The sequence below is a fragment of the Lissotriton helveticus genome, chromosome 10, assembly GCF_964261635.1.
Source record: "Lissotriton helveticus chromosome 10, aLisHel1.1, whole genome shotgun sequence".
Lineage (NCBI taxonomy): Eukaryota > Metazoa > Chordata > Amphibia > Caudata > Salamandridae > Lissotriton > Lissotriton helveticus.
Window position 1 is genome coordinate 931,302,431 of NC_136071.1, and position 23,867 is coordinate 931,326,297.

A 23,867-nucleotide genomic window follows, 5' to 3' on the forward strand; every position below is an offset into this window, starting at 1 on the left:
CTTCAACACCATACTCCACTACTGTATGCCTCGCAGCAGCGCATGTGCTGCCCATGCTCGACCTACAAATGAAAGGAAAGGTTCCAGTCAGGGAAACGCGTGGATTGCATTCAGCATACATTGGTTTTAAGGAAACCAGCAGCTACCCTTGCCCAGCATGCACTATACTGGCAGTATACCTCACTTCATTTTGTTTTTGGGAGCAGGAGAATAAGATTTACATTGACAACGAGGGGAGGAGTGAGCGTTTATGACTTAAATGTCAATAGCAGCGATGCAGAACTAGGATTACAAGTAAATAACATTGTAGGGTTCTCAATAATGTTCTTAACGTAGAATACAGTAGCAAGTGTATCCCCACTGCTTGGTTATCAATGTAAGAAGTAAAGTGCATGTAACTATGGCATGCAATATAGTTGTGATGAGCTTTGGGTAGCAAATTAAATAAACAAAATGGATTCACCTGGCCTACCAGTGTGGCAGTATTGCCTTGTAAATGTATGAATGAATATTCAGGTTGCTGGCCTACATATTTTTGAACGTTTGACCTGACGGAATTTCCTTCAGGGTGGGGAGGGGAATTGCAGGTACTCTGTTTCTGACACAGGTTGCCGCACATACTGGAAATTGATGTGGCCACTCATAGTGATAATCAAGGGTTTTACTTTAATGTATGTTACTCAGTGGTAATTGTGCAATGCAAAATGTTGACCGAGGTTCTTTTTTGTGTTTTAGATTTCCAAACGCAGGAAAATCTTCTTTACTATGCAGCGTATCCCACGCTAAACCTCAAGTCGCGAATTATGCATGTAAGTGTATGCTCCTTCATACAGTATCTTTACACTTATGTCTGTTGCATGTTAAATGAAAACGAGACAATTCGAATTTATAACATAATGAGCGAGATCTCGTTCTATTTCTTCCAAGTGCCTTGTAACACTATTGATTCCGGCACTCTTCGCACCTCCCAACCTATGGATCCAAATTGAATTGCCAGCCTACACAATAGAAAGCAGCTGCATGACTTGCCTTTCTGAAACAGCACTAACATCTGGGCAGCAACATAGAAGTGGCCCACTCAATGGTTAAAGCACTTGTCTCATTGAGTACATTTTGTGGCTGCTCTGTCGAACAGATTCTGCGTTGCAGCAGCTGATCATGGTGATAAGCAACACTCAGATTGTACACAAATAAAACATTCCCACCTCTCGAGACACAGTCGAGAATTATACATTCTGAAAAGTTAAGGTTAATGCAAGAAAAGGAGTCCCATCACCATGCCTAGCTCTGTGGGTCCAGTGCATAGAAATCTGTCCACAAAGAGAGGGGTCTGACAGGTGAAAGTAAATAATTGACACATTTGCACGGTCGGCAGTGGCTTATGCAGTGTACAACCTACACATGAGCTAGAGATGGTTTGAGTGCGGTCTTTCAAAAAAAATCAATGAAGCATTGGAGAGCTTTGCCGTGGACCCCAATATCATGAAGTCTGCAAATCAAAATATCATGAGATTGTATTGAAGGCCGCAGTTAGGTGCAAAAGCACAAGCATCATTGGGGTCCCCACATCTAAGGAAGATCTTATGGTATCATTTACAGAGACTAGCACAGTACTGTGACATGCTCTGAAACCTGACTGAGATTGATCAAGGAGCTTGCATTCTTCCAGGAATGCTTACAGCTGCTTATTTATGATGCTCTCCAAAGGTTTGCTGAGGAGAGGGAGCAGAGAGATAGGATAGTAGTTAGAGGGATTATTAGGGTCCGCGTTAGGCTTTTTTAAAGATGTGGACTCAGTCATTTTGTCCAGATGATAAGGACCGAGGCTGAGTACATAGAGAGATTAAAAAGGGAAATAATGGCGGTAGCAATTGTGTTCAACAGACTTGCCATAATACTGGGAGGGCCCAGACCCAGTGGATTTTCTGATTTGGCAGTCTCTAGCAGCCACTGCTCCAAGGTACAAGGAACTAAACTTTCCGGATGAAAAATGGCCGAGGGAGAAAGCAAAATCAGAAAGATTGTCCGATTGGCTCCGTGTTGGAGGGAAATTCACCTATATGTTGTTTACTTTCTCTTCAAAGAAATTGGCTAATGAGTCGCATAGTTCTCGTGAAGCCAGTATCACATGTGTGCAAGAAGGAGCCTTCATAAAATCATCAAGTGTTTGGAAGAGAGTTTTTGAGGAATTGCCTGCCTAATCGATCTTATTTGTAATAAAATGTCTTCAGGCTGTTTTTATAGCATTGTGATAGCTCTTCAACAGCAATTTAAGTTCTTCTTTATCTCTGGAACTTTGGTCCTTCACCAACACCTTTTCAATCTTTTGCACTTGGATTTCGATAGTTTTAGGTCTGCCGAAAACCAGGGGGTTTTATTTCTGCTGGGGATGTGGCAGAATTTTGCCTACGGGGGTGGGATTTGATCTTATACCTGGGAAAAGGAGTCGTTGAAATTTCCCCGAGCGGTCTCCATATGTCCATTACTGGGAAACTCGGAAGGTGAGCTTTGTTGAACGAGATCCCGAGCAAAGGAGATCAGAGTGACAGAGTTTCACTGTCTCGTAGCTTGACTGGGCATTCTTTTTGACTTTACTAACTCAGTTATTTTTGGGATTTGAAAATTTATCAATTAGTGGTCTGTCCAGAGGAGTGGTAGAGGGGGCTCAAAGCTAAGCTCATGGGAATTAGTAAAAATTAAATCTAGGGTGTGACTGGCCGAATAAGTAGGTCCCATCACAACCTGTTTAAGACCTAACATTTCCATGTTAGCCAAAAAAAAAGGCCACTTCATTGTTTAGACCATTTTCACTATGAAAATTAAAATCTCCCAGCAATAAGAAATTATTTGATGCTAGGATGCGAGCGGCGATATGCTCTGCTAAGAGATGACTAACAGTTTTCTTAGTTCCAGGGGATGATAAATTAGCGCACCCTTCCTAAAGTCAGTGGCAGAGAGCCTGATTCTAAAAATATACAAAAATAGATATTACCACCCATTCAGCTAACAAGGTTACAACTATTTCTACTATGTCTTTGAAAGTAGTTGCTACACCTCTTCCAGGTCTGGAGTATCTATCCAACGTAAACAGCTGACACTGCTTTGGGAGAGCTAATGGGATGCATGATAGAGCTGCTGCATTCAGCCAGGTTTCTATTAAATTACACAGGTCAGAAGAAAGAGGCGATAACAGATACCAAAGTTCCGGTAAGTGCTTTGACATAGATAAATATTAGATAAATATTACAGTATATGCCTTTTAGAATGCATAGAATGGCAGAGGAAGGGTAATTACGTACATGATTTGGATTTGCAGATCTCGAGTCCCTATTAATATGTGAGCCCTTGAGGGTGGCTAGTGAAGAGCCACGCCCCCCTTGTAGTAAACAAAGAGGAGCTCAAGGAGCACTAAAGCTTACAATATAGATAAGAAGCCGGGCCTTTAGGTTGAGAGGGAAGTGACCTGTGCAACACTGGGATGAAGAGCCAAAATTCCTAGCTGTGGTGTTGAAGTGGTGGAGTTCGGCAGAGAAGTAACATAGTTTATCCGAGGTAGTAATATTCCTCGTAAAAAAAGCAGGGTTCCTGGCGACGTTTAGGCGTGGATGGGCACTGATGGACTTGCCTATGGCGCTCCAGGGGCATGCTCGCTGCACTAATCCACTGTCTAAAATAGGAATCTCTCATCTGAGAGAAGAGCGCCTAAACCGTAAACCTCCCCCAAGATGGCAGCTCAAAGTGGCAACCCGAACATGGGGTGAAACCTGCAGCTCTCTGCTCAAACGACTGAGACCATGGCTGACAAGAGAGTGAGGTAAAGTGTGTATGCTTAAAAGATTACAGAAACAATACGTTTTTTCAATAAAAACTGTTGTGGTATCCCCCAGCCCAACAAAACAGTAATACACTATCCCAGACCGCAATAAAAATTTAAAAAGCCAAGCCCAACAGTAAAGATTATTGCATTGTGACAAACATAGATCCTTTGGTAGAATATTAAAAGATATACGAGCGGTATTAAAACCAATCGCAAAGAGAGTCAAGTGCTCGCTATACTTCGCAGCGCATCTGTGTCGCTATCGGTCTAAAATAGGCGTCTCTCATCAGAAAAGTATAACCATTTTGGTTTGTATACTTATTATATCATTCCAAGATGCCTTTTGCAGGTAATTTGCCTTTTCTGCGTGGTCACCCTAGATTTTTCTCTTTTGTTGGACCCTATTTATGTTTGTTTGCTTTAGAACTATGTGCAAATTATCCTGCTAACCAGTAGCAAAGTGCCTGTGCTCCCCCTTTAAACATGGTTGAATTGGACTATTCCAAATTGGTATATTCAATTTGCCTAGAAGTCCCTAGTATATTGTATACAAAGGGTCCCCAGGGCCTGGAAGTTAAGGGTCACGAGCGGACTGCAGCAACTATTGTGCCATTCTCTACAGTGGCAAAGCAACCATGGGTTCAGGCCTACCATATGTAGAATTATTGCTGCGGTGCCACCTGTGAAAACATGCCTTTCTGACAGTCAGAAATCTCCCTTATAAATATTAAGTACTGTTATGTTAGCTCTGTAGACCATAAGGTAGGGTGCATGGTATTTCAAAGTGGGACATGTAGAAAATAAAAGTGCCATGGGCCCAATAGCTGTTTTCACATTGACAGGCCTAGCTGTCCTATGTAGAAAGCCAGAGTTCAGATTAAAATACTAATACTGTATCTCGGAAATGGGCAAGCTAGAAAAATAATTAAACCACTATTTTCAGTAGTTATTGAAATCAAATTCAATGGTGAGGTCAGAAGTTTAATAAATATTATGCTATCTTCTGGAAAGTGCGAGCACTGTAGGGTGTGCATCATTAAGACGAGGAAGTACACTCACTATACAACGAGAAAAAGATGATTGCCAGACGTGTGTACAGAGGGTGCATGACAAAGTCAGAGTATTGCATGTAGTGTACACAGCAAAATCTGTGCAGTTTGAGAAGGAATATGGTAAAAAGTGTGTGATGAATACACACTCTAGAGCAGCAGCAGTATACAGTGTAACCAGGAGGCTCTGTGCACACCTCATGCAGCACAGGACCTTAATTGAATGTAGTATATATATATATATATATATATAGAGAGAGAGAGAAAACAGTTAAACGTGAGGCTATTGGATTTAAACCATACAGCACATAAACACACTGCACGGGCTGGTATATGGTATAGACCAAAGGCATTTTGCAAGCGTGGCCTTTACTGTGTTTTGCGTGGAACATTCAGCAAGAGATTTTTAGAATAGCTGACACGCAGTCACATAATGTACAAAAAAGCAGCAGGATAGCCAATGATGTGTGTTAACTGCCAGCACATGTCAGAATACTAACCTGGTGCCAATGATTCCACAGGAGCAGAATACATTTTCCCAGCACCCCCAAGTGAATGCTTTCAATCTTAATAGAACTCAAATTGAAAGATGTTCACCAGGGGAAGGGGATTTGGGAGAAAAGAGAAGAGAGCCTGCCTTGAAGTTTATGGTAGTGTCTTCGATACTCCACTCTGTCAGGCTGTGTGAGTTCTTTCTTTTGCCAACAGGAAGATTATTCATACATGATAATACCTAAAAATAAGAGTAATTAACAAGAATAAACCACAGTTCTCAGACTGTCTCACAATTCGAATACATGCAATTACAGAGTTGATATGTAAATTTCCCTGAAATCACTATTCACAATACCTATTGAAGCTTCAAGGACCAGCCCCTCTCTTATTGGTAATTGAGAAGTAATAGTCCATTCTTCTTTCTTGGGAGTTAAGGTTTCAAAGTAATTATATACGTATTTTTCTCTAAATTGTTGAGGGAGAATCGAGAGATAGTTCAGCTCCCCTTTTGTTTTAAGTTTTAAGACGATTTAGAAATACATATACATTTGACCTCTAGGAAAATTCTCCTTACTTGTGCTTCGCGATCTTTCAACACTATTCCACCTCTTACTTGTCAGCTGGTAGATACTGCTCTGGAAATGACAGACACTTGTCATAAATAACCGTTCAAGCTCCTGAAGAAAATGACAAAATCTATGGTTGAAAATCAAAAAAACTACTCCTCAGGTGTGCACCCCAGCCTTTTTTTAAGGCAGAGATAAGGGGTCGAGTTTTTAGAAAGATCTAGACTTCTCTGAGGTAAATGCAGGCGCCAAGCTGAGACGCTGCTCTCAGGCAACGGGTTCAGTTGTAGTGCGCAGCGCGAGCTTCGTGCAGCCGCACTTATAGTTAGAAATCCTCTGAGGGTTTGCAAGAAGAATGGAATGCTGACCCATCTGAAATCCCTGCCGCCCATGTTGGGTTTCTGCAAGGCAGCAAGTGCTCAATTTCTTGAGAAGAATGTGTAGAAGGAAACGAGTGAAAGGCAGCCAAAGTCTCCAATAGAGGTATTTATTAATCCTGAGCCTTTTTCTGTAGCCTTTCATATTGTGATTAGAGATTGAATTTACATTCCAGACAGCACAATACTAGACTGCTTATTGGAACCAGAAGGATGTCTGCTACACACAGCACTATATGTAACATGCACAGCGACCCTGGTGGTGGCTGTGTATACATTATACTGTGTAATTCTTAAAGGGACTCTGCACCACTTATGGTGGGACCACTGCATATGCAGTGCAGAAAAACATGGTGACAGAATGCTAAGCAGAGAGCTTAAGTGCACATGAGGTTACATAGAATGTCCATGTTAAATGTTAATGTTAAATGTTAAGAGATTTCTAAAGCGCATAGCTGCCCGGAAGCGTCCCAGCGCTGAACAAGTACAAGCGGAATCAAGAGGGGAGGCTTACGGGAACAACCAGGTTTTCAGACATTTTCGGAATGCCAAAAGATTGGGCTGGGCGCGAAGATCAGGAGGGAGGGAGTTCCACAATTTAGAGGCGTTATAAGAGAAACGCCGACCTCCCGCTCGTGCTCTCTTGGAGTATTTATGTGAAAAAGTGAGCTCTGTGTAACTTCTATCAGGGACTGCACATGTCCTACTCTCAGATGCACTGTATCCATGGGTTCTCCTCTGCAAAGGACACTGGTTCAGCCATTTTGTTGCGGTTAGGAGCCTCAGGTCAACACTGCTATATGTTAAAACTGCACGTTGCCTGTTACTCCTGCGGTGACAGTCGTGCAGCGTGGTCCCATACCAACTGATGCTGCCTGTGAGAGAGGTTGCCAGTGTATGCTCTATGTTGCCCCCCTAGTTTCCCCTCTCCGTGTGGATTCCCTCCGACCAATTGTTTATTTTGATCAAACCATCTCAAATCTGCAAACATACATAAGGAACACTTGCCTTATTTTTTACACATGCTTGTTGCACGCACCACAAAATTACACACCGGACCACAAGTGTGCTTTTTGTCTTTTTTAAAAAAGTCATGATGCACAGCCTAAATCATGTTACAAAATGGCTAGAACAATTGGCACCACCAAATAAGTCTCAAAGACCTATGTGTGGCTCTGGGCAGTAGCTCACTTATTCTGCCTGATGGCCCCCAGCACCTTGAAACCTTAAGGTGTGATATGTTTGTGCTTTACAAATATGGATTATATTTATTATTTATTATTATTCTGACGGACGATGACTCCAAAAGTCTCCCATAGACCCCAGTTGCACTGGTTGTGTAGATGTATATTCTCCTACACTGTTCTAACTAATGGACTTCACAATTCGTTTCTGTTTGACTGACCTCTGGCACCACTTACAGAGTGCTTAGTTGAGAGAGACAGTCCATACAGGGGCGGATCCAATCCCGAAGAAAGCCCTTGGACCCACAATTGGGCATTTTTTGTGTCCTGAAACATGGATTTCTTTTAGCAGAGTAGATTTAATGCCCTACAATTACTTTTTATACCTGCCATCTCATGAACACAATAAAGTAACATGTCATCTAGAAGGTAGTTTTACTCTGATTTCCACTTGTCCGCATTGACAGTTGGTTGCACGGGGTTTGAGCAACTGATAATCCGGTCTTAAAGTCACCAAATTTAAGAGGCTATTAGTCTTATCATTTGTCGACAGTGAAGCTTCATTTAGATTGGTCAAGGGACAGGATAGACAGAAACTTGATACTTTTTCCTCACAAGCATTTTCCATACCTTCTACAAAGTTTATGGATATTCTGACCACTTACAAAGCCCAGGAGACGACCTCTAAATCAAGCCAAACTGCTTGAATTATTGCCACTTTGGGGTAGGAAAAGCCTGACCCCAGGATCTTGTTTCCAGGCTTGAATAGCTACAATATCCATCTTTTACCATCACCTTGCTTCCATAAAGTTTCAGAGGCATCATTTTTCCCTTAATGTCTTTCAATGGGGATACCACATTAAAACACTGTATTAACTGATACTTAATTAAACCCACCAGCATTATATGTAACTTCATGATATATTGGTAGTAGCAACCTGATGGCAATATTTTTGTAAGACGATATATACGTAATGATTTAAGTCGCATACTTGTCCACTCCTGAAATAGTAGGTTTCCAGATGTCACATTCCGGCACCAGGTGGCATTGATTTCTTGACGCAGCACCCTACATTTAAAAACTTGATTCAAACTTCCACCAGTAGGATGAACCCATTTCCTTCGTCACAAATCCTCCTGACAGAGCCAAAACACAATGAGGCATTTGGAAAGCAGATGCTTCCTCAGCCAGTCTAGCTCTGCAAACAGTAAATGCCAGCTGTCTTTTTTGGTGAGATATTTCGATTGTTGGAAGCCGGCTCTCTGTGTAGTATATCAAAACGAGATATGCTGTGCGAAGAGTCCAGGTATTTCCTTACAGTGGATAGGGCTTGCTCTAGTAATCCCAAACACTCTTTTAGGGGGTAATATGGTCATGCAGCCTGAGGCTTATCAGAGAGGAGTGTGGGACCTCTGCAAACACACACAATAGTCAATAAATGCTGCAAACAACTCAATAAGGAGATCCACACAAGTTTATAAAAATAACACTTATCTTTATATATGTTTAGGCACCAGAATCAATAGGATCAGGTATGTTTTTTTTCTTCAAGATAACTACTTTTGCGTTTTAACAGCCAACCGTGTATTTTTTAAAAGCTACAATGTTATCCTATGGGAGGAACAAGAAATCGGACATACAAGTTCTTTGTAGCAACTTACGAGACCATCCTCAGGACTTGGGGTGAGTATGGGACAAGGTCCAAGGCAGCACCAACCGATCACCTCCAATGGCACGAGGGTGGCGCGGTGCTGTGGTGTCAAACAGCGTCGGTGGTCCAGTGTAAGTCAAAGGGGTTCGGTTTTTGTGAACAGATGCCACAGTTTTGGACTGGGGGGCCAGTCAGGCTGAACCAACAAGAGGGTTCAAGTCTTGCAGTACTAGGGTACACCAGTGGTCCTCTTCTCCTCGGGCCGGGGAAGTTGGTGCAGAAGGTCTTTCAGGTCTCTGGTTTCTCATCCGGGAGCACTTGTGGTTGAGGGGATCTACATGCAGAGGCTGTAGGCGGCGTCCACAAGTTCGCTAGGGGTGAAACGAAGGCGGACTATGTCTCTGCATGGCTGGGGACCACTCTGACACCATTGGCCCACTTCAACTCTGGTTGGGGGGGCTCAGGTGAAGTAGTGCTTGGCGGCAATGTCACAGTCTGGCACCAGGGTTTGGCGATTCCAGAGCCTCACAGCTAGGTCTGTGGTACTTGCAAGATGCAGGGGAACAGCTCTGCTGTTCCACAGGAGTTCCTGTGCATTGAAGAAGTGCTTGTACTCCTCCCAGGTTTTGGAGGATCAGCAGCTTGCAGGGCAAGACGACTTGGGCACAATTGTCGAGAATAGGCAAACAGGCCGGCAAAGCTGGTGCCAAGTCCATTGCTTCTTGCTTTCGCGGCTCTGCTGCCCCCCTTTTTTGGGTCGGCAGGATCGGATTCTCTGGTGCCATGGGCTCCCTTGAATGTTGAATTTAGGACTAATAGTGGAGCGTGCGATGGTAGCTAATGGGCTACCTACCCTTGTGAGACACTATACCCCCTATATGACCACTTACTGGGGGAGTTGGTCATAACCCAGTCCCAGAATTGCTGATTTTGCCATCACCAAGATGATTAACTTTGAAAAGTCGCCTCCACTTCCAGTAGCCTACCTTAGGGGTGGCTCTAGACTGCAGGTGGACACGCCTGTCGGACTTACTCATTTTCCCGCCTGTCCAGGTTCCAAATGTCACTGGACAAAGGAGGTTGGCTTCTTCTCCTGTGAGAGAAACCAGATTTGCATACCAAAGGCAGTAGGCCCTTTGAAGCTCCCCTGCCTTGGAATGGTAATCTGAAGGTCATCTTGTGGGAGGGGTGACAACATACCCTCTTCCCGAGCAGACTTGGTTTATAGCCCCCAAGAGCAAAGGCCCTCACCCTTGAGGGTCAGAAACTCATCTCTTGTGGCAGGCAGATGAAAACCAGTCCATCAGCACACCAGTAGATGGTAGGTTTTCAGGGAACACCCCTAAGGTGCCCTCTGTGTGAATGTATTACTAAATCAGACACTGGCATCAGTGCAGGTTTATTAATATGAGATGTTGGATTCTAAACTTCCCTATTTTCAGTGAAGCCATCAGTCTGGGGTACTCACTTTCACCAGTGTCCAGCACATGCTTTAAAATGTTTCTCTGATCACTGGTGTTGCTAGAAAGGGAGCTGACCAGTACCATGGCATATCCGCTCAAGCAGTTATGCCCTCACATGAAGTATAGTGCACCATGCCTGAGGGCAGGAAGGCCTGCAGTAGACGTGACCTACTTATACCACATGCAGTGTTTGCAGGTATGAAACACAGGCTGTGTGCCATGTCGTGTTGTCACTTTTGTCTGTACAAAGACACACAGCCTGCGGTGGCAGTTTGCATGAGCTTGGAGATGGGACCCATATGGTCGCACAATTCATGTTGCAGCCTTTAGGGATCCTCTTTCGTACCTGACCTCAGGTACCAAGGGCACCATTTACTACAGGCTTTCAGAGGATACTAAAGGTATGGCAAATTGGGTAAGCAATTGCACAGTTTTGGGAAAGCGATCTGGCACTGGGGACCTGGTTAGCAGGAACCCAGTGTGCTTCCAGTCAAAATCACATCAATTACCAGGCAACAAGTGGGGGTGACCATGTCGAAAAAAGGGCACTTTCCTACAATAATGCTTTATGGGATATGGTTCCTGAGATTTTTCTGTCTGTTCCCGAGGAATTTCGGGCCAATTAGGCTCCAACCACCCAGAATGACCAGGATGCCCCAAAGTGCACGCTCTGGACTGAACACTACTGACTGCTCGGGCAGAACACTTGGCACTAGCGTGGTGCTCAGGTGGCACGCTTGGATAAGATCCTTGGGCTTCTCTGGTGATCTACAAGCCTCTTCGGTGGAAATGCCATTTGATGGATCTCGCCTGTTTGGCGAGAAAGATGATTCATCATTGGGATGTATTAAAGAAAGCTGAGCCAGAGCATGCCCCCTAGGCCTTAAAACCCCTGCAAAATGGTATCCTGAAAAATGTGTCCCGGTTCGTGTCTACTCCAGGGTGTTGACATACTTGCACTGCCAAGACCTGCTTCTCCTGCAATAGGTGCCCCTGTCCTGTTGGGGACAGGGATCAAGCTGACAATATCCAGGCCATCAGTGGCAACAAACTTCTCAGTTCCCCACCGCTGCAGTAACAGCCTCCAAACTGCCCCTGCAGCAACAGCCTTCAAAAACAACCACACTCTGGGGGCAGGATCAGATATTTCCTCCAAGGGTGGCAAAATGTAACATTTGACATGTAGTTTGACCAGTTCGTCAAACTAGGCTATGCCATTCCTTTTTGATCCGCTGCATCTTGCACCTACAAGCAAAACATCTTTCAGAGGACTACTTTTCATCTTGCTCCAAGAAGCGCTGGGTCTTTCGGCAAAAGGGGCCATAAGGAGGGCCCGTCTCAGGAAATATGGACTGCCTGTAATTCCCTCTATTTCCTTTTGTTGCCAAAGGACGGAGGACTTTCTTCCTATTTTAGATCTCCTTCCTCTGAACACATTCTTGTAGAAGGACACATTCAAGATGGTCACAGTGACAGGAGTTCTGTTTGCCCTGGTTCCAGGCAACTGGATAGTGGTTTTGGACCTGCTGTATTCTTACTTTCATGTACCCATACACCTGTGATATAAGCGGGTCCTGGAGCATTTTCAGTTTGTGATAATCCTCTTTGGCCTAACTAATGCTCCTCAGGTGTTCATGAAGGTAATGGCAGTGGTCACAGCATGCCTTCAGGGCTTAGGGATTCCAGTTTTCTCCTACCTTGACCATTGGCTATTGAAGGGGTTTCACCACAGTCAGTCGTAGACCATATCCAGAGGACGGCGAACCTCCTGATATCTTTTGAGTTCACTATCAGTGTGCTGAAGTCCCATCTGACACCTTTGCGGAGGCGCTCTTTCATTGAAGCTATTCTGGAAGTTGTGCAGTTTCAGGCCTTCACATCGCTACAAGGCCCTACATTTGGAGTATGATCTTGATGTTTCATCCTCTGTCCTGGGTAGTACTGAAGTGTCTGGTCTTCTTGCCATCCTGCTAGTTGACTATGCCAGGTGGCATATGTGGACTCTGCAATGGAACCAGCACCAGTGGAACCTGCAAATCCAATTTAGGTTTAAGAGGGGACTGTAAACGACCTGCATCAGTTGCTCAATTGGACTGGCAGCAGGCCCATCTAACAGCTTTCCCAGAATTTACAGTGGTGACAAAAGCGTATCTTCTTGGATGGACAGGTCTCTGGGAGTGAACTCTGGCCCCAGTGGAGACCTTTCTCCACATCAAACTGTTGGAGCTGTGGGTCATTTTCCTGGTGCTGAAAGCCTTCCTACTGTCCACCATAGGGAGTATGGCTCCGTTTCTCACAGACAACACCAACACCATGTGGTGCTGCAGTATGCTGGGCGGGGTCGGGTCTTGTGCCAGGAGGCATTTCATCCCTGGAGTTGGCTGAAGCAAAAGGGCATTTCTTTTTTTAGGAACCACCTGACTGGATCTTTTTTTTAATTCCTGGGCAAACTAACTAAGCCAGCGGCATCTGGCAGGTCATGAATGGCGGTTCCCCTCCTATGCGGCACATGCCATCCTCCGGCAATGGAGATTGCCCTGATATAGTTTTTTTTACCTCACAGAGAACGCGCAGTGTTAAAACTTTTGTCTTCTGGACCCTCCAAGAAGGCTCTGTTTAGGGGTTGCATTCCAGATAGGGTGGAGCACGGAACTCCTGTACGCCTTTCCGCCGCTGCCTCTCCTACCAGATATATGAAGAAAAGCTGAAATTACTGGGCCCAAGTCATCATAGTGGATCCAGATTGGGCAAGGAGAGCATGGTATCCAAAACGTCTGGGAATTAGCATCTGTCTTCCGATCAATATGCTGCTTCTGGAGGACCTCCTGTCACAACAACAGGGTAGGGGTTCTTCACCCAAACCAGCCGAATCTACACCTCTGTGTGAAGATTTTGCGGCAGCATTTGACCTTCCTCCTGGGGTTGATAATGTCATCCTTGCTGCTAGCCGTCCTTCTATGAAATCTGTCTATTGCCGGAACTGGTACAAGTTTGTAGCAGGACGTGGCTCCTGCAATACTAACCCGACACAATCCACGCTGTTTGATGTTTTGTCATTTGTTTTATCCCTGGCCCAGCTAGGATTTCCAGTGGACACCATTAAACGTTACTTGTTGGCCCTTTTGGCCATTTAAAATTTTCAAGCCGCGTTGTAATTGTTCAAAACCCCTGTTCTGAGGAGGTTTCTAAAATGTATGACTCATTTGTTTCCTGGCCACAAATGTTGTGACACCAGACCACATTGGAATCTTAATTTCGGATTCGCTTTCCCTGTGTGCACGTCAGTCGAACCCATGCACATCTGTCTATTACGTCTACTGACTCTGAAGACTGTTTATCTGGCTGCGGAAATATTAACTTTTGGCATGAGTGAACTCCTGGCTTTCCCGGTGCAGCCCCCTTACACTATCGTTTTCCCAGACAAAGTGGGGCTGAGGTGTGACTGTTTTTCAGATTGGGCAATCAATCACTCTCCCAATGTTCTTTGTTCTCCCTCGCCCATCAAAAGAGTAGGAGAGACTCCATCGGCTAAAATGTAAAATGTAAATCCAGTATTTGTATAGCGCACGAATCACCCCCGAAGGGGTATCTCGGCGCTGGGGGCCATTGGGAAGATTAAGCGAGCTATTGCCGAGTCGGAGGGTGCTGGGCAGACCCCTGCCGCTGGAGCCGGGGATAGAACAGTGATCCCCAGCATCCAGCGTCCGTCGCCCTGGCCGTAGCACCACAACTAGACCCTAATATAACTTTAACCTTTTATATTGATCGCCCCAAAGACCATCAGGTGAATGATCAGTCCTTTGTGGGATCTCTGGAACTTAAAAAGGCAAGGCAATGCAGAAAAGGACTTTGTCAAGGTGAATAGTCTTTGCATAAAGATTTGTTACATACTGGCCAAGAAGCATCCTCAAGAAGGGTTGTAGGCCCATTCCATCAAGGCCACTACCGCTGTGCTGGCACGGGAAGGACCTGTTTTTGACATCTATTGTTATGTTATGTTGTTAACATTACTTGTAAAGCGCAAACAGCTGCCCCAGCGAAGGGGCGTCCCGGCGCTGACAGCAAAGCAACTGACATGACGGATGGGCCAGAAGAAAAGACTATGGTACAGGAAAATGGTGGGTTTTAATGGCCTTCCTAAATTCTAGATCGCTGTTGAGGCCCCGGATGTGGGCTGGGAGTGTATTCCAAAGGAGGGCAGCTCTAAAACTGAATGAGCGGCCTCCAGCACGGACTCTCTGTGTTCGGGGAACAACTACCAGATGTTGACCCTGTGAGCAAAGATGGCGTGAGGGAACATAGGGCAGGAGAAGATGTGCCAGGATGTCGGGAGAAGACAGTTTTAAGGCTTTAAAGGTGATACAGAGAGCCTTAAATTCAATACTCCTGACCACAGGCAGCCAGTGTAAGCGCCGGATGGCACTAGACACAGAGCAGGACCAACGCAGACCTAGAAGGGTTCTTGCTGCCGCATTCTGTACCCTTTGAAGCCTCAGGATTTCTGCCTTGTTAGACCCAAGATATAACGAGGAGGCATAGTCTAGTCTGGATAAAACAGACGCCTGAATGAGGATCTGGCGATTAGGGGCGTCAAAAAACCCCAAAAGAGGTCAAAGCCCCCAAAAGCAGACCAACGCAGGTACCTACCACTTTTTTGGCTTGGACTCGGAAGTTGAGGGATGAGTCAAGCCACACTCCCAGATTTTTTACAACCTCCTTAGGAGTGGGGCACAGCCTAGGCTTGCAGGCCACCACCGGTCACTCCACTGACCATGGTCCTTCCCCACCAGTAGTACTTCCGACTTGCTTGCATTAAGTTGGAGACAGTTGGCGGTCATCCACTCGGCGACTGCCGCTAGGTCGCCCTGAAACTTAAGGGCGTCCCGCTCAGTGTTATTGGAGAGTGCCACCACCAACTGGGTATCATTGGCGTAGGAGACCATGGTCAGTCCTCTGCTCTTAGCTACAGCCGCTAGAGGTTTCACGTAGAGATTAAATAGCAGAGGACTGAGAGAGGAGCCCTGTGGCACCCCTTGTTTGATGGGGTGTATGCCTGAGGCGAACGGGGGGGCTGGCACCACAAATGACCCTCCCGGAGGAAGGAGGCGAACCACTCCAATGCCGGTCCGGTGATGCCGGCCTCCTCCAGACGGTACAGTAGAATGACATGGGCCACCGTGTTAAATGCGGCGCTCAGATACAACAGGATCAGCGCCGACGTTTGGCCAGCGTCCAGGGCATACCAGAGATGTTCTGTCACAGCCAGGAGGGCAGATTCCGTGCTGTGACCCGGTCGAAAGCCATTCTGTGAGGGGTCTAGCAGGTTATCCCTTTTCAGGAAATCCGACAGGAGGGATTTGACATAGACCTCAGTAATCTTTGCCGCCCAAGGTAGCAGAGAGATAGAGCAATAATTCTCTGGCTTGGCAGGATCGAGAGATGGTCTTTTTTTTTTACCAAGGGTACCACCATGGCCTGTTTCCATACCCTGGGCACAGTGGCTCTGGCAAGTGACCCGTTTATCACTTGACCCATGGATGGTAGAATGGTAGGAAGCATTTTCCTAAATTGGTCAAGTCTGAGTGGATCTAAATGGGAACCAGACTTGACTTTGTTGCAATATTCTCAATAGGAGGGACAGGGCTTGGTAGGTCCAGCATACATGCCCCTAAAAATAGTGGTGAAACAAGTAGCATGCAGTTCCTGAGAGGAATGGGCTGGAAGGGGTGGGGAGGCCTGGGGGAGGAGAAGGAAACTCCAGGTATGAAATGGGAGACGGAAGTTGGGTAGCTCATAAGGAGCAAGGGCCCTCACACACCCCGAGAGGTGTCATGCTTCATCATAGGGCAGCTCCTTGTTGGGCAGGCACTGCAATGCCCAACGGGCCCTGCAGGGGGGATCTTTGCTGGAGGTCTTCTCAGTTTGCCACAGTGAAGCACAAAAAGCGGTGGCTTGTGTAGGATGAGAAGTGGGAGAAAAATGTGCGTCTAAAAAGAACTATGGGTGTCCAAAAATAACTTCGTTTGTTGGATACCGAAGCTACGGTTAAAAACAACAGACTATAAAAGTCGTGGCTGGCGAGGAAAATTAAACCTACTACAGCTCAAAGTGTTCTGTGAATGGTGGAAATGGTCAAATGGTCGACATGTTTCATGCCCAAGATATCCAGTAGGATTAATGGCATTTCATCAGGACGGGGGGATCCTCATCTACCCTAAAGGGGACGGTCGGAAGGTGTACTAAGAGATTCCTTGCCCTAAGGTCAGGACTTATGTCATAATCCAAGGTGCAAGTGGAAGTTGGTGTAAAAAACCATCTACCTTCTGACAAAAACCTAGAAGGGGATGTGGTGAAACCCCAACCTTGACGTCCAAGACACTCGCACACTGCATAGAAGACTCCAGTCTTCCATGCAGGTGTTGGCCCACCCCTTCCAGCCCATTCCTCTAAGGAACTGCATACTACTTTTTTCACCACTGTTTTTGACATCTGTCAGGCTGCGAGATGGATGTCCGTACACATGTGCAAGAAGCACTACTGTCTTGACAGGCAGGACAGAAGGGAAGGAGTTTTCACCGTTCAGTCCTGCGGAACTTTTGGTTACAAGCCATTCCACAGACCCACCACCATGGGAAGTACTGCTTTGGTATCCATTCTAAAGGGGTGATGATTCTGCGGGGAGAAGTATCCATCAGAACAACAAGTTACTTATCTTTAGGTAACGCTTTTCTGGAGTATACTCTATTTAACCACAGATTCATCAATGCTCTCACTCCTCCTCGTTCCATAGATTGGTCTCTGTTTCTGTCTAAAAAGATTTCAACTTTGAGATCTGTACACTTTACCTTTGATTATTTTTGCACTCCGCTTCAGAGAGCTCGGCCACAGTGCAGAAAGTAACTGACGTCGAGGCACAGGGGTGGTGCTTATATGCGACTTCATCATCACTTCTGGGTGTAACAGAGTTAATGCGAGCCCCATGGCACCATTTTTTGGAGCATGGGAGCAATGTTGTTTAATCTTCCAGATCCAGTCTGGTGTCTGGGGATATTCTAAATGTGAGAAATTTGCGTTGAGACAGAGTACCCACCAGATAGAGCTTTAACTAGATGGTAAGTAACTTGTTCTACTGGTAGAGTACCTCTCCAAATGCCTTGACCATGAGAGTGAGCAAGTAATTATTGATCCTGATTGGTGTTGATCAACAGCTTTTAATTTGCTTTCTTCTAAACACCATGATTATTTCAGTTCATTATTCTCATAGAATAGGTCCTCAGTTTTCTCAGTATTCATTCTTTATTAGACAGGTGATACTTCTGAAGAGCATCTTATTTTCTCCATAACTTAATAGGAGTTAGAGCCAAAAATACTAAGTTATCATCAAAAAGAAATCTGCCCACATCTCTAGTACCTATTCTGGGTGTATATGAGCTAGACTTATTGAAAATCTGCTACAAATGGTGAATAAGGCTGACATCGATAGATATTGTTGTAAACTTTCTTTTTAGACTTCCTTCCTAGTGAGTATAAAAGTCCTTGAACTCTCAAACTGCGCAAGTTGTCGAAATGCGGTAATTGCATAATTGCTAAGCGAGTTAACATATTCTTCAGCATACCCTTCTCCACCGAAACCAAGGCTGCTTTGAAGTCCACGAAACAGAAATAGATAAGCCTTCTGTTTATTGCCCTCCGGCTGAACTCCCATCTCAGAAAACGGTGTTCAGTAGTGGAAAACGCTGTTCAGAATCCCTCTGCTACATATGCATTAGGGAAAACGAGTAAATCCCACTACTAAAGCCACAATAATATTAATTTAGCAATTAAGTCTGTTAGCAACATGGCAATAAGATGTTGAGCTAGTCTGAAGTGCTTTCTTAACTAGCATTTTAATTGTCCCTTTACAAGACTCAGACTGCCCCATTCTGCAACACACACTTTTGAAAGGGGCTTAATTGGTCTGCCCATTATCCTAGAATACACCAAGCAATTGGGAAAGATGTGGCCTACTGGATTGAGCGGTTGACCTCAGAGTTGGGGAACTGGGTTTAAGTCTCTGCAGGGACGCTAAGCATCCTGTGATAATGGGCAAATCATTTAATCTCCCCATGCCTAACAAAAAAAAACAAGCATTTGCAATGGAATAGGACTCGCATTTACGCAAGACCTATTGCATTGCAAACGGTAGTCATAAGGACAACTGGAGGGAGGGCTGGGGGGAAGGCATGGAAGGCACGGACAATTGAAGTGTGGGCGGGGGAGGGGGGAGGAGGCACAGATAACGGGAGTGCGGGTGGGGGGAGGGGGAGAAGGCACAGACAACGGGAGTGCAGGCGGGGAGAGGAGAGGAGGGGCGAGAAGGCACGGACAGCGGGAATGCGGGCGAGGGAGGGGGAGAAGGGGGTGAGAAGGCACAGACAACAGTAGTGAAGGCGGGGGACGCGGTGAGATGGCACGGACAATGGAGGAAGTGGGTAGTAGAGAAGGCAGTAGGAGAACCTCATTTAAGAAAATAGTGCTCACAGTCTAAATAACACATGCCGTGTAACACTCAAAGTAAAGGGGACCAGTAGCCATGGGAGGATACAAATGACGACATGGCCGTAATAAGGAGGGACTAACACGCCTATAAACTAATCCGAAGGCAGCATTTACGAAGTACAGAGATACAAGCCAATAAGAAATATGGGTGGGGGAGTTGGCCGGGCTTTGCTCACGTACTGAACTACAGTAGATCCTCACCAGAGCAGCGCTTGCGTGCTAACTCTAAGCTCGACCTAAAAATGAATGTGTCCTTCTGAAATGCAACTGGTGCTCATGTAAAGAGCGCTGATAACTTTGGGTCGAGTTTACGCTATATTAAACGGCCCAAAAAATACTTGGAGTGGAGCCCCCATGAGATTCAGCTCCATTACTGTGCACATTATGTTCTGCACAGTAGTGGAGTTCATCACATCCACACAGTAGTGGACTTCGTCAACATCTCAAGAATTGAAAAGATGGAAGGGAGGGTAATTATGCACCATGGTAGATTTCTGAGAAATGCATAATGCACTCTTCCTCAAGTATCATATGTTCCATTGTCTTATACGTTATATTTACACCATTATCCAACCCATTAGGCAATTTATTGTTTAATTCATCAATTGCTCATTTTTTACACAAGTTTTTCTTCGAATTCTTGTGTAGCTTGGGTGTAGTTAGTTTTATACCTTTTGCAGTTCGCTATTTATTTGTATTCATTGGTAAGTCTGTATTTACCCAATTATGCATATGTTGCTTCAATTTGCAACATTCTTACTAAACCAGCCTCTTCCCTACCTAGAGGACTACTGAAGATTTTGTCTCATAATGACACTCAAAACTCGTTAGCTCTCTTTACTAATCAGTCCTGCATGCATTAATTGTGGATTTGATTTATCAAATGTTTCAAGCACATACACTATATGTATAAGATATGTTTTGTCTCACCGCATAAAGAAGTTGTGAATTTGTTATTGGATTTTTTTTGTGTGTTTGCAGTTACAACGGTTAAACCTGAGCTTGGGAAAATTATGTATAAAGATCACAGACAGGTAAGTTATTAAATGAACGATACATGTGTTAACAGTAAAAATAAATCACCATTCCTATAGACTTTTCTACAACACTCAACAAGAACGCTAGCGAGTGGTATTCCTCAACCTAATAACACATAGACGGCCGTCAGTTATAATTTGCAGGAAACACCCGTTTTGTTTTATTTAATGCATGTGTTTTGTATGTCATTTACTAGAACAAAGGTCCCGCTAACCATTTGTGAATGAAAAGGCGGTAAGAAAGGAACATCATTTCAAATTCTAAAATAGAACAGTGGTACAGAGAATACAAATGTGTCCTTTAGGTAGACATATAGTGTGAAAAGAGTGGTTTTTAGGTTCTTCCTGCTTAGGTGCTAAGTCTACAAGGCCCTCTTGATTGCCTGCAAGAATCTTCAACATGTACATTTATTCTCTATAGATAGCAAGCATGTTAGAAATACACAGTGCCAGGACACTATCCCCTTCCATGCTAGTATCCTTTGGAAAGAGAAGAGCAAATGTAGGTGAGGACGAAAGGTAAGAAAGGGACCAGAGAAAGAAATAAAGAAGAATGCTGTGGAATGAAGGCCAGAATGGAATGTAGGGTAATAAAGACGGTGCGAAGGGAAGAAATGTAGGAAAGAAAAAACATTGATATGTAGGGATTAGAGGAAGCTGAACAATGTAGAAGGATGAAGAAAGTAAGATGGTAGTGGAGAGACTGAAAAAAGAATAAGAAGGAATTTATGAAGTACAGGAGGTTTGGAAATGAGATCAGTACAAGAATAGGAAAAACTTGACTTGGTAGCGAAGTGACCAATGTTTAATCTAATTTCTAATTTAACCTTGACTACTCAAACCAACTATTTCTTCCGCAAATTAGATAGATCTTTGTCTTGTGTACATAGCAGACCTTTCGTGCTCAGAAAATATGGATTTGTGGATGGACATTCCTGAACAAGATTCACAGAACCATGACTCTGAACATTTAAACTTTGAGTTTGGATTTGGGAATGTCCACAGTCACAATATTAGGGGCAGGAGCAAGAAAGTGGGTGATTCAGACAGGGAGACAAGGAAGGGCTTGCAATATTTTGTAAACAGATTAAAGATTCTGCAGATCTGTGACTCTTGGTGGTGATGAAACCATACTGATACTATTCTCCGTTGAAAGTGGTGTTGATCAAGAAAGATTTCCCAAGGTTATATTCTTCACTCATCCATGGTCCATTTGGTCAGTTGGATGGAACATAAATCTGTGGACCTTTGACCTAAGAAAGGGAGATTGGTATTGATATATTCTGCAAAGCGCATTACAAGCCTGATCCAGGAAGACATCAGAAATATGTCCTAAATGTGTAGCAGAAGCAAAACTCTGCCATAATTGGGGCCTAACTGGGAGGGGGAGATGCAGCACCGACCACAGACTCGTTTTATGGTGTGACAAAGGCCGCTTTATTGGAAGCAGGTGCACCTTACACAAACAAAACCCTTGGCCTGTGCCGTACAAAACTAAACCTCACTAAATATATAACTTACCTAACAACCCCCCACCCCCTCCCCTATAATGGTTCCCCCCAGAGTACAACGTGAACACAATTTGCAAACTTTAACTTGCCTCTCTACCTAGCTAAATAACTTGTTGTACGTAACCCCCTCCGATATTCAACCCAGACCTCCTAAATTCCCCTCATAACTTAAAAAGGACCGCCACTCGAAAGCCGTACTAAGGACTTTCGACCCCCCATTAGGACGCCTGAACCTTCGGATACCTGCGCACCCCAATAGCCTGATCCAGTGCCTCCTTCAACTGAACAATATAGAGCTCTTTCCCGTACCTAGACAGGTGGACACTGTCTTCCATAAATAAATACACTGCCCCATACCTGAGCTCTGGGTGCTCCATCCTACCCAATCCCTCCTTTTCACAAAAAAACCTTCATCTCCCTGTTAATCTTCCTCCGGGTTTTATCTATGGCTGCCGGCCTCTCCGCCCCCTCCAAATCCGCCTGGGAACGAACTCTGACCAGATCACATGGCACCCCGCCCACCTGCGCAGTATCTCCAACAAGTCCCTCTTCATCTGTTTGACAAACGCCAACCCTTTGCACTGGACCAAATCGTTCTCTCCCAAATGGATGACCACTACACCGGACACACTCCCCCCTTCACCACTTTATTCAAAGCCGGCAACAGTTCATGCCAGAGCATGCCCCCCTTTCCTTGCCACTGACAATGGAACAACCTCGGGTTCAATTCCAGGTTCAGACTCCGGTACTTTTCCCTCTCCGCCCGCTTTATAAAGGAATGTCCTACAATATATATCTCCAATGCCGACGCAGTTGGCCCCGCCACTGTACCTGCAAAGACACATATGTAAGAGAGCGGGAAAATATCCTTCATTTCAGAGCTCCACCCCACCCCCCCTCATCCTGACATACGTCCTGTAGCCATCCGACTTCCAACGCCTTAGACGCTTAATGTCCTCCTTCCCCCATCCCTGTCGCACCGCCTCCGTCGCCGCCCCGATCCGGAAGAAATGCGTCCTGAAAGCCTTCGGGTCCTCACCCATAATCCGTAGGGTGTGCCGCAGGACCCACAACACCTGAGCCGCAGTCACCCTGCCTGTTCCACCCCGGCCAAAAACCTCCCACGCCAACACCTGCCATCCAGACGCCAGACGCCGTCCCCACACCGCCGGGCAAACCGCCTTGTACCTTACCGGACCCATCACCACCCAAGTACCCTCACCCCGCTGGTCGGTCTTAGAACGACGGAGCCGCACTGCCACCTCCTGATCTCTCATGTCCACCTCCCCCCACAGCACCCCTGGTCCACCCTTCGGTCCTACCAATTCAGAAACCCTTAAGGCTCTGAAAAACATCCACGACAAAAGCGTGGCAAACAAAATAGTCTCCCCCGGTCACGACAAATCGACGGCAACGCCTAGAACAGACCCGCGAGCATGCCCTCAGTAATGGGCCGCCGCTGACTCACCCTGGCCCCCTTTTCCCTCGCCCAGCCCTCCAGTAGATGCGTCCCCAATTCTCCCGCCGACGGCGAGTAACCCCACCACAACTACCCCATGAATGCTACCGCCGATAACTTCCCCGCAATCGTCACCCTCGACAACCCCTTGTCCATCAAAGTCAGCATGAACTGTACCACCTGCTCTTCACGATGCCACCGGTCCTCCTGTCTTACCGCTCCACACCTCCGAAACTCATCCCACGCCTGCTCATAAGCCTTCCATGTAGACGCTGCCACAGACACTCTTACCAGTTGAACGACCCTGCATCTCCCACCAACTACAAGTCCACTGGCACCGGCGTCTTGTGCTCGTCCGCCTCTGTGGCTAGCCCATGGAACCTCTGCCACTGTGAACGAGACAAAGCATCCGCAATGTCATTGTCCACCCCCGGCATATGTCGAGCTTGAAATAGGATGTCATGCTCCAAGCAGCGCAGCACGAAAACTCTCATCAATTTAAACACCTGTGGGTCCCTGGCCGACTGCCTATTGACCACCTGCACCACTGACATGTTGTCTACCTTGAACAGCACCCGTTTGTGCGCCAGCTCCTGCGCCCACCCCGAAACAACCACCACCAGTGGAAACAATTCTAAGAAGGCAATGCTCCGCCCTCCACCTTGCCAATTCTGCGGCCACTGCTCCGCGCACCACCTCCCTGCCCAGTAGACCCTGAA

The 23,867-nt window shown here is 45.7% G+C and overlaps 1 protein-coding gene across 1 annotated transcript in view; it reads left to right on the forward strand.

Moving 5' to 3' along the window:
- Positions 1 to 23,867, forward strand: part of GTPBP10 (GTP binding protein 10) — a 126,998-nt gene that overhangs the window by 62,425 nt on the left and 40,706 nt on the right. Inside the window, exons 5-6 of the mRNA XM_078663587.1 lie at positions 736 to 809; positions 20,123 to 20,175. Coding sequence (XP_078519713.1) covers positions 736 to 809; positions 20,123 to 20,175 — 127 coding nt within the window. The remainder of the gene's footprint in view (positions 1 to 735; positions 810 to 20,122; positions 20,176 to 23,867) is intronic.